Genomic DNA, 11,538 nt, shown 5'->3' with positions numbered 1-11,538 from the left:
CGCCACGGGCAGCTTAGGCAGGTTGGCAGCCAGGTGATCGGCAGCCAGGTGGAGACCAGCCAGTTCCGCAGCAGTGGAGCTAGAATGAAAGGGCAGCCGGCACCGGATGGTCGTTCCAGTCTCTGGGATGACGCAGGCAGCTGCAGCCGAGCGGCCGCTGTTCAGGACCGACCCATCCGTGAACAGCAGGAGATGGCCCCGCAGACGCTCGTAGATTTTCTCCATGGCTGCCTGCTAGAGTTCACACGCCGGAGTTCGCCTTTTGCTGAGCTTGTCCAGCTCTAAGTGCACGTGAAGGGGCTGTTGGAGAGGTGGAAGGGGCTGAACTCTGATGGGGGGCTGAGGTACCATCTCCTCGTAGAGCGCGCAGATTCTTCCCATGCGTGAGGCAGGCCGGTTCCGGAGTCTTTGAAGGAGGGCGGAACCCCCAGGGGCTCGATGGAGACGGTCTACATGATTGAGGGACTGTCGCAGCATAGTGAGTGACAGCGGCCAGCTACCAGCCTCAGCCAGTGAAGCAGCCACCCGTGACTGGCGTGGGAGTCCGAGAAAGTGCCGGATTGCCTGGCGGTGCTGTAGCTCCAGCTGCTCTCTTCGACATGGCGCCAGCTGAACCAGGGGCAGTGCATATGTTTGCACCGCCGTTGCCACTCCGTGGTACAGTCGCAGGGCCGGTCGTGGTGTGCAGCCTCGGCCACGGCACAACAACTTTCCAACACCCTTCTGCACTCTCACGGCCTTGGTGATAGCAGCTCTGGTAGCCGGCAGCCCTGTGAGGCGGTGATCAATCTTCAGCCCCAGATATGTCACCTCCTTGTTCCATGGTATCAACCGTCCCTCGAGCACCAGCCTTTTGACGCGTTGCACGGCCGCAGTCCTTGGGTGTACCAGCAGAGCCTCCGTCTTTGTTGGCGACAGGGTGAGCCCGATCGTCACACTGAAGGAGGCCACCGCGTTCAGGGAGCGTTGAATAGACGTCCTGATGGCGGTGAAGTTCCGTCTGGGTCCCCTCACCCACAGTGCCACGTCGTCTGCATACAACGAGCACTGTGTAGGGAAGCGCTTATCCACCGGTAGCGTAAATGGTGCCGCCATCAATAGGTTGAATAGGAAGGGACTCAGAACGGAACCCTGTAGCACACCCGCTGTCACTGCCCTGGGGTCGCTGCTGGCCCGTTCGACACGCACCCGGAAGGTCTGCTGGCAGAGGAAGGCGCTTACGAAGGCTCTGAGGTGGCCCGTGATGCCAAGAGCGTCCAGAGCACTCTCAATAACCGCACGTGGCGGTCCATCGAAGGCACTCTGTACGTCTAGCAGGACGAGAAGCGCCACCTCTCCTTTACTCCTGGCATTCTCGAGAGTGGAGACGACATCCGCAATACAGTCCGCTGTGCAGCGGTGGCGGCGGAAGCCCGTGTGCTGCTCCGGTAGAAAGTCCTCTGCTCCTGCGATCCAGCTTAGGCGAGGCCCTGCAATGGCCTCCAAGCCTCTAATCAGCGACGCTCTTGTGGCTGTCAGGCCGATTCCTCTGATTACGCTCTCCCCGTGCGAGTGGAACGGCCAGTGCAACACTAGCAACGGCGCGTTGCCTTAGTTTCGCTTTCGTGTTACGTTTTACTTTGGTGTTATACTGATTGCTATGACAGAAGGACCAAACCATGTTTTTACAGTGAAAGCTGTTACGAGATCGCAACAACGGCCGTTTTTGGCGCCGTAGTTGTCGGCCGGTGTTCGTAACCGCTATCGCGTGAAATAAGGAAAAAAAATAAAAAAATAAAAAATATCTAGGATGAAATGGAGTTCCAACCTGGGCCCTCTGCGTGGAAGCCCAGTATTCAACCACAGAGCCATGCCGGCGCTTGACACTCCTGTGCAAAAAGACCCTACACACGCTTCATGTCGGGAAAGAACCACATTACCATATGTAATGTATCGTGGTAGAAGACTAAAATAACAACCAGGCGTCACAAAACGCGAATTCTATAACCAGGCGTGACACAGTGCGAATTGCGTAAGGAGTGGGCTGTTGAATGCTTGCACCCATTACAAAGGGTTCTGCCATAATTCTTCATCGTCATCAGGCACAGCATCAAGAATGTGCAAATAATGCGTTACAGGTGTTTAGTGAGTACGATGGTTCTCCGCAGAATAACGACAAATGGCATAGTGGCTGCTTCCCTACTTCACAAAAATTACGATGATTTATACACTTTTTCAAATTCTCACGCCAGGGAGGCGCCATATTGAAATGCGCGCCGTCTAACGTGCAAGATTGGCGAAATCGCCATCTTGGGCTGCGCGTACTCGAACCGGCGCGCTATCTGTTGGTGTGAGGTCCCTGCTAAAGCCTGTGTTTGCTGATTTTTCGTTTCTTTAAGCTGTTTTGTTTGGTATCGTCGCTGCCATTGGCTTATTCGTCGCTGTCTGAACCGTTCAGCGGCGCGCATTCGCCCGTGCGACGCAAGAATTAGCTCCGCGTCTGCGAACGGCAGTGCTTCGTCGTCGGTACCAGTAGCAGCCAGCGTAGTACCAGTAGAGTGTACTAGATCTAGTACACTCTAGTACCAGGTCGATCACGGCGTGATGTGTTAGTAATCGGTAACTAGAGCGTTCTTGCAGCTGTCTACCGCTTTCCTTTATTGGCGTACTAAATGTCTACGGATTATCCATCAGTTTCAAACCTCCGCGCATACTCGTTCGCGGCGCGTAAGTTTGTCAGCTGTAAACTGTAAACACCGCACAATCCTTCTTCACAGATACAGTTGACCTACATTCACCCTGACGACATCGAAGACTAGGTCGAGGAGACCTGTGAGTGGCCAGAAATACCGCAAGCGAACATTGTTTATATCTCGTTGAGGCGAATGCGTGGGGTCTTCGCCAGGTGTGCAACTACGAGGCACTGGAGTCGCGCAGCTACGTGCAGTTTGACTGTGTGGGTCAGTCACTGGTGCAGTGTGAAGGAAAAAGTCGTGCTGGTGAAGGGGAATGTGACACCGTCGCAAGCCGTGAACAGTAGGCCCCATCGCGCGTGGGTTTCCGCGAGGCCGTCCGCTGAAGCTGAAGTACGGCGCGCGCAGGCTGCACATGCGTAACCGGGCAAGGTGGAGTTTGCAGCCGTGTCGGCCGCTGTGTTATGGACGATATGAAGTGTGAATCCGCAACATTCTCACGAGTTAGTAGGTGAGTCATCAGTGGCTTGCGTACCTTTCTTTCCTATCTAGGATGCTGCTTGGGAACGTTGTTCTCGTCGTTTTCCTTGCCGCCAACGAAATACCGGGAACAGAGGCGTGACCAGGGCGACACGAGCAAGTTCTTACTATTTAGTGAAGCCACCCACTGCTGCCGCAGTTCAGGCGACGAAGGAAAACGATGCAGCGCGAACATGCCACGCTTGCACTCATCGCGTGGCGTACATGCGCTGCGGACAGACGATTGCACCTTAAATATTTCTCTTCCGCTGCTTGTTCGTTCACCCGTACACGACACAGTGATGACCAGATGACTTGCTATGCGAATGCAGTAAATTTTCTGCCATGGTAGTCACTTCGTATCGGACACAGGCGCATAACACAGTCACACAAACGCGTACCGAAGCAACACACACACAGCACTGGCGCAGCCCAAAGCACGGAAGTTTTTCCGATTTACCGACGCCACCCATTTCTTCTGCAATTCCGGCGACGACGGAAAGTGATACAGCGAGAACATGTCACACTTGCAATCCTCGCGCGGCGTGCTGTGCTGCGGGAACACAATCACGCCTAAAATGTTCCTTTTCCGCTGATTGTTCGTGCACCCGTGCACGACACAGTGATGGCCAGACGATCGGTTCTTTGAATACGCACAATTTCCGGCCATGACAATCGCTTTTTATCGCAAAGAAGGGCCTAATTCACACACAATATCCAAGCGTACCAAGCGTACAGATACAACATGCGCAGCCCAAAGCGCGATGGCAACACTGAAAACATACACTCGACCCCTGCAGCGCACTGGTGCGAGCATGGGTGCGAGGGTGCTCCTGTGAAAAGGTGTATAGCGTAGTGGGTTCCTCGCAAGTGCACTTGTATTGGTTGCCAAGGAAGCCCATAAGGCCCCCGTGATCCATTTCCTCAGGGTCTCAATAAAGTTCTTTCTCTCTCTCTCTCTTTCTCACGTTAACGCATGTTATATAGCGTGGTGGAGGAGTGAAATAAGCACCGGGCGTCAAACAACGCGAATTATGTAACTAGTGGAACTTGCGTTTGGCCTAGTTCGTGCTTACCGCCCGTGTCGTCGTACCTCCCTCTGTCCTCGTCTTTTTTGTGCGGTCAAAATGTCAAATATGTAACTAGTGGATCGTTTAAAGCTTCCAGCCCATTTCCAGCCCGTTTCGCATTCGCCAACCGCTCGGGCCATGACAGCGCGGCGGCAAATGCTCGCCGGCGTGTCCCGTTTCACTGCTGCTAGCGGTTGTTCGTTGGTTGAACTAGAGGACTAGAGTTGGTTGAACTATAGGACTATAGGTTCAACCCCATAGTTCCCAACAGTCAGTCTTACGCGATAACATTAATAACGGTCTCAAACAGCGCCCGGGAGCGAAACTTGGGGCTAAATAGCGTCCATACAAGCGCCAATTTTGAAAATAGGCATTTATAGGCATTTGTAAGCATTTAGGCACGAACGCCAAAAATAGGCATTTATAGGCACTATATAAACACTGTAAAATCCCTTCTTAACCTCTAGTTCATGATCATATATCAAAATGGCGCGATAGGAGCGCAAGGAACAAAATAGGCATTTGCCTAAAATCCGGTCTCTAGTCATGATTTGCACTTTAGGACATGTCACTTATGTTCGTCACACACTCTTGTCACGCCATACCAATGTTGGTATATATCAAATTAACGAAACGGCCGCAAGAGCCCCACGACGGTGGCTTGTAAATCATGCTGTTCATGACACACATGTCATGATTTTCATGTTATGACTCGTCATTTGTGTTCGTAATATGGTCATGCCGTGTCATACCAATTTTGGTATACATGCCATTAACGAAACGACCAGGGGAGCACAAAGTCATGGGCGGCTAGATAGATAGATAGATAGATAGATAGATAGATAGATAGATATAGATAGATATAGATAGATATAGATAGATATAGATAGATAGATAGATAGATAGATAGATAGATAGATAGATAGATAGATAGATACTGATAGATAGATAGATAGATAGATAGATAGATAGATATAGATAGATACTGATAGATAGATAGATAGATATAGATAGATACTGATAGATAGATAGATATAGATAGATACTGATAGATAGATAGATATAGATAGATACTGATAGATAGATACTGATAGATAGATAGATACGCTCAAAGTCGCAGAAGTTCGCTAAGAAATGCTTCGCGATTAAAACCAACATGGTCTCATCCAATCTGTTTGATTTAGGTAGGCTTCGTAATGAGTTGCTGAGTGTGCACTGAAGGTTAGCCGAATGTGTTTGGCGTGCTCGATTTCGACTTTTGTCCTCGTCGCTTTGCTACCGTGTTTACGTTCCACAATTAGTTTTTCTTTTTGGGCGATTTGGCACTTACTGATGGACATGACGTTGTAGGCCAAACTCGAATATAAAGAGTAAGAGGCCGACTTTCCTACTTCTTCTTGCCTCTTAGCGTTTCTTTTCGAGTTTAGCGCTGCACTATTATGTCCTTCTTTCGCTCGAAGACGGTATATTTACAATAAAAGGTATATATTAAATGAAGTTTTGGGCACAGATCTATTCCTTGAAGAAGAAGTTATACGAAACGGCACGGCATAAAACGAACTCCGAATAAGAAGAGCTGCAACACTTGTCAAGGCCTTCAATAGATGCCAAGAACAAGAAAACGCTGCCGACAATCCAGAATAGGGCGCCTTTTGCGAGGAAGGACCACTCGCTCTTCAAGTCTATAGTTGTCGCCGTTACGCGCATGCGACGGAGGACGGCACCGACAGAGGCACAAGGGTGATGTTAATTTTATGGCAAAATATTGCTATGCCGTACATTCGAATCGTTTTAGGCTTCCTTTATGAGCTAATTCAAGCCCAAATGAAACGTTCCAATCTATAAGAGCCAAATACAGGCTTTACTCCTGAATACCGACGATAGTGGGCTATATAGGTTTTAGTCGCAAGACATACTTATTTAGGGGACAGGAACACACTGGCAAACAATTGTTGGAGGAGACCCGACGATACTGGCAGTAGCAAACAAGTGCGTTTTTCTCAGGTTTAGTTAAAGTGCATTTCGCTCTTTTAGAAGAAAAAACGCCATATATATATATATATATATATATATATATATATATATATATATATATATATATATATATATATATTGTGATGACTAAGAGCGGCATCGAGGTTCTAGCACGCGGGGAGCTGATCGAGGCGGAGGAAGAAGAGGTTCAGAATATAGAACAGCTGGCCCAGGAACGAAAGTTTGTAAAGCATTCACGTGTGAACGATTTTATCGAAGTAAATATGGAAGAACTTGCGCATGTCATTCGCCTTCTCCCTAATTCAGCTCCAGGCCCAGATGGAGTTACGTCAGAAGTGCTAAAGATATTATTTGAAAGCTCTCCAGACGATCTTCTTAACGTCGTCAACCACTCCCTTAGAAATGGCTGGATTCCTCCTGACTGAAGACTTGCAAAAATTGTTCCCCTTCTTAAAAAACAGGGAACGGGAATGCAGATAGACAACATTAGACCAATCGCTCTAACGTCCCATGTCGTTAAATTAATAGAAAGAATTCTATACATAAGAATTATGAAGTTTATCACAGATAATGCAATACTGAGCGCGTGCCAGATTGGATTTCGACTCGGTTGCTCGATATGGTGTGCACACGTCGACTTAGAGGCTCGTATAAAGCTTGCCCGGCACAGAAGACAATTATCGGCTTTAGTAACCCTAGATTTAGCCAAGGCATATGATAGCGTTGAACATATCATTCTCCTTAATGCCCTCAACGAATCAAATTTTCTGCAATATATCACAAATTGGCTGTACGAATTTTTAAAAGATAGAAAATTTTATTGCCCCCAACGAGGCGTTTCTACGTCTAAGTATAGTCAAACGAGAGGTGTTCCCCAGGGCTCTGTTCATTCACCTGTTTTATTTAATATCTTGTTAAGTTCGATTCCACTGTGTGATAAGGTACAAGTGTATGTATACGCAGATGACATTGCGTTTTTCGCATCTGATTATGACATACATTTACTCCATTCAACGTTGCAATCATATTTAGCAACATTAGACTCCTGGTTTGAAGATATTCGAATGCAACTAAACGTTACCGAAAGTGCCATAATTGTTTTTCCTTTAAATATGCCTGTTAATATTTCTCTTCACTATCGGCAAGAAAGAATTCCCCAAGTGGACTGTATTAAATATCTGGGAGTAATATATGATGAAAAACTGAGGTGGCGTAGTCACATTGAACATGTTAAAGCTAAGGCTACACGCGCTGTCGGAATGATAACTAAACTTGGTCGGCTCCATTCCGGGCTACGCAGAGATACTCTGATCATGATTTACCGTATGTACGTTCGCCCGATTCTTGAATTTGGTTGCGTGCTTTTTTCTGGTGGGCCAGCATACAAGATTAATCCTTTGGTTATCTTAGAGCGCCAAGCTCTTCGGAGTTGTCTTGGTGTTCCTAAATTTACAGCTAATAGCGTGTTGTATCAAGAAGCTCGGGTACCCACTCTTGCTTGCAGATTCCGTATTTTGAAAGTTAAAACATATTTAAAATTATATGAGGCTACTCCAAGACGGTTGCCATTCGTATTTTTTGCTGAACCGAGTGCTTTTTTCAATGAGCATTGGTCCTGTCTTCATAAACCTCAGATTTTGTTTGTTCAAACATTACTGGAACCCCTAAATGTTAATATCTCCGAAATCATTCCATTAGATAAATCCATATCCAATGTAACAATAGAATTCGACGACATATTCCCGGCAAATGCCAAACTCTTGCCCTCTAAGTATTTAATTGGCGTATTCAAAGATCACCTCTTACAATTACGAATAAATAATGTAATTGCAACAGATGCATCCATGAATGATAAGAGAGCAGGTGTGGGTATCTTCTCCCAATCATTACCCTGGTCATATTCATTACGCCTTCCAGATTATACTCCTATATTTGAAGCGGAGTTAACGGCAGTTATTTTAGCCCTTCAAAAACTTCCCGCAAATCATTCGACAGCTGTTATAGTGACCGATTCATTATCTGTGTGTTCGTCTCTCACTTCAACTTCGGAGTCAATTATTCTAAACACTTTCAGATCATTAATTCCCATAAACATTCGCCTAGTCAGGCTGATATGGGTTCCAGGTCATCGTGGAATATTTGTAAACGAGATGGCTGACTCACTCGCGAGAGTATCCCTTGAAGGCCCAGTTTTGTCAGTTATGCCTCTTACAGCTTATGTCACAGCGGCGAGGTTCAGAAAATTTTCTCTTATTGAACATTCAGAAAAGATTAAATTACCGACTTCAGAATATTCGCACTTGCATTTTGCATGGGATAATAAATGGTGTCCCACGCGTAAATTGGAAGTATCCATCACTAAATTAAGATGTCGTATTCCACCGCTTAATTTCTACTTAAACAGGTCTGGTCTGGTCCCATCCCCTTTGTGTCCCAACTGTAACGAACCCGAAAATATCGACCATTATCTACTAAGATGCCACCGTTTTAAAAACCAAAGGAAAAAATGCTTTGAAATTTTATTAAAAAAATTAGGAATACCACTAAGTACTCCAAATATCCTCTCCTTTGGGGCTGCTTCATTGGAATTCAGTAAAAGGAACATCTGCGGGGCCCTCTGCGAATTCCTGATTGATACGATGAGATTACCTTGCTAATCCATTGTTTATCAATTTATTGTTTCCCATCCCCTTTCCCCGAAAACAAAATCTTATTTATTTCGTTATTTCCTTCTCTCGTATCACGAGAATCACCTTATTCTACTTGAAAAATGCCACCTTTTCCTTTCCCTGATTTTCTTTTTTTAACCCAATGTTCCAATCGACTGTAACCGCCGGCTTCTTGGCCAATCCCCCGGTGTGGGTGTGAGCCAAATGCAAGGATCAAGCAAGCAAGCAAGCAAACGGGTGCTGTCTCTGTGTCTCTCATTCCTTACAATGGCGCAGTCTACGAAAACTGGACCGTAAGGCTGAAGTCACCTGTCATCGCGGGACGTCGGCAGCGCAGGTCTCTCCATCCTAGGAACGCCGTCTACGCTTCCTCGCTAATGGACACCACGGCCCGACCGCTGCTACAGCTACCCATCAAGCCATCCCAGGACGGCGTCCAGGCCTCCTCGGTGGCTCCAGGGCACGCTTACCCCGACACCGCCAAGACAATGCACGGCCTACCGTTCCCCGGGAATGCCGATCACGCTTCCCGTTGCGAGAACCTCTCGCTTAGGGGTGCTGAGGGGTGCTGCTGAGGGGTGCTGAACAAGCTACCTTTGGCAAGGATCCCGCCGCAGTGAGCACGCTGACCACCTCCTTCTCGGACGTCGCCGTTGGCTCCGCGCGCGGATCGCCCGAAAGCGCCGCCGAGCTTTTCCGTACCGTCGCGCGACTCCGCGTCACGGTCAACGCCATGACAGCGTCGAGCTCTGCGCTTTTTCCTGTCATCTTGCCGGCGTTGAGTGCTATCAGCGCCATATTGGATGTAGCTGCCTCACAAGACCTTGAGGCCAGCCCATCCGAGAACCGCAGAGAGTTACGGCGTACTCTCACGCTGCTCTCAAACCAACTGGGCTGCTGGGCGTCGGCATACTCCGAATTTTCGCCTGCCGTACCACCATCGCCGGCTTTCTGCGAATTACCGGAGTTCCACGGCTTCCAGAACGACGCCGGCAAGTGGGTGGCCACCATCAACGCCCTCGGAGCTCGCGAGTGCTGGACGGATCAGCAGAAGTGGTCCGTGGCCATAGACCGCCTTCGAAATGGTGCCGCGGCGTGGCACAGGTACGAAGGCGTGAGGCAGCAATCCTGGGCCGAGTGGAGCACCAGGCTCATAGCTGCCTTTGGACCGATGGACTACCACCTTGCTGCCACCACCCAGTCCAACCTCATCGCTGCCGAGGATGAAGCTCTGAAGGGGCACCACCTCGAGGCTGCAACTGCGCGTTGCAGCTCACCTGCAGACAGTGTCTCAACCTGCCCTGGGATAAACACACAACTGAGACCAAGCCTACCACCTCAGGTCACGGACTCGGCGTCGGTATCCAACGCCGTCACTCCCCTGCCGGTGGCCGAGATCGTTTTCCGTCCACATCTGTCAGAAAAGCCACCTCCATGCTCGTTATCGCTTGAGCGCTTGGAGGCACCGGCACTTGCAGTACTCGACGCTCTGCCATGCAACGAGCCGTACTTTTCCGTCGATTCAAACAAGGTCCTATCTGACCAGTCGAAGGCGGATCTGTGTACCTCACAGCATGCACTGGCAGAACTTGAGGATGTTTCCAACTTGCTGCGAAACGTCTCTCCAGAAGCCGTCAATGTGTCTCACACGGCAGAAATCGACCTGCCTGTGCAGCACAAGTCTTCTGCTGTTGGAACGGCTTCTTGCGAGGATGCCCCGGCTGCGGGCAGCGCGTCTTCAAGAAAAGCTGGCTTTGGAACTGCGGGGTGGTGCTCCACAGCGACAACGCTGCAAAAACACAAGCGGCGTCGCAGGTCAACGCGTCAACTGAGCTTCCCGTTGCCACAGACGTCTAGTAAAACACCTAGACGCCCCTCGAACCCCTGCAAAAAGCGCCCTCGTTCGGCGCAGCAAGTGACGTCACAGGGCCCACCACGTCCTGCCCTGTTCTCCCAACTGCGACGGGAGAAACGTGCCGACTACATAGACCACATTATATACACCAGGGTCGCCCGCCAGAGCACAATGAGGCACCTTCTCAAGCCAAGTCGCCGCGTGGCCTGGACTGACCAGCGCGAGGAAGCCAGTGTCGCCCACCGGAGACGCTTCTCGCAGATCCCCAGTCCAGGTTGCAGTGTGGTCGGGGCCGACCACCACGAAGCAGCCAACCCCGCCCACCAGAAACATAGTCGGCAGCTCCACGCGCTCGCAGTCATGGCCGAATGTGATGACTAAGAGCGGCATCGAGGTTCAAGCGCGCGGGGAGCAGATCGAGGCGGAGGAAGAAGAGGTTCAGAATATAGAACAGCTGGCCCAGGAACGGGTGCTGTCTCTGTGTCTCTCATTCCTTACAATATATATATATATATATATATATATATATATATATATATATATAGTGTCTTTACCTTACTCATTGCTGATACTACGTCTTCGTAGAAGCGTTCAACCAGTTGATCATCATGGCTGGATGTAGGTGCGTAGGCCTGTATCACCTACATCCTGTACCTCTTATTAAACTTAATCACGATACATATCACCCTTTCATTAATGCTATAGTATTCCTCTATATTGCCAGCTATATTTTTATGAATAAGGAACCCCACTCCTAG

At 49.0% G+C, this 11,538-nt stretch overlaps 1 protein-coding gene across 1 annotated transcript; it reads right to left on the bottom strand.

Annotated features, from left to right (window-relative positions):
- Positions 1–234: 234 nt before the first annotated feature.
- On the bottom strand, positions 235–9,723 carry LOC119383914 (uncharacterized). The gene is made up of 2 exons (XM_037652191.1): positions 9,699–9,723; positions 235–1,445 (listed from the first exon to the last, which is right to left on the bottom strand). The coding sequence occupies exons 1-2, from the start codon at positions 9,721–9,723 to the stop codon at positions 235–237; spliced, it is 1,236 nt and encodes a 411-aa protein (XP_037508119.1).
- Positions 9,724–11,538: the final 1,815 nt, after the last annotated feature.

Source organism: Rhipicephalus sanguineus, chromosome 1 (genome assembly GCF_013339695.2).
Source record: "Rhipicephalus sanguineus isolate Rsan-2018 chromosome 1, BIME_Rsan_1.4, whole genome shotgun sequence".
NCBI lineage: Eukaryota > Metazoa > Arthropoda > Arachnida > Ixodida > Ixodidae > Rhipicephalus > Rhipicephalus sanguineus.
This window is presented reverse-complemented; position numbering and strand designations above follow the sequence as displayed.

Excerpts from the sequence above, each read along its gene's own strand:
- LOC119383914 (XM_037652191.1), bottom strand. The coding sequence starts at position 9,723 with ATGGCGCTGATAGCACTCAACGCCG. Across the intron at positions 1,446-9,698 it reads GCTGATAGCACTCAACGCCG|GAGCAGAGGACTTTCTACCG; the intron begins GCAAGATGACAG and ends GCTGGATCGCAG.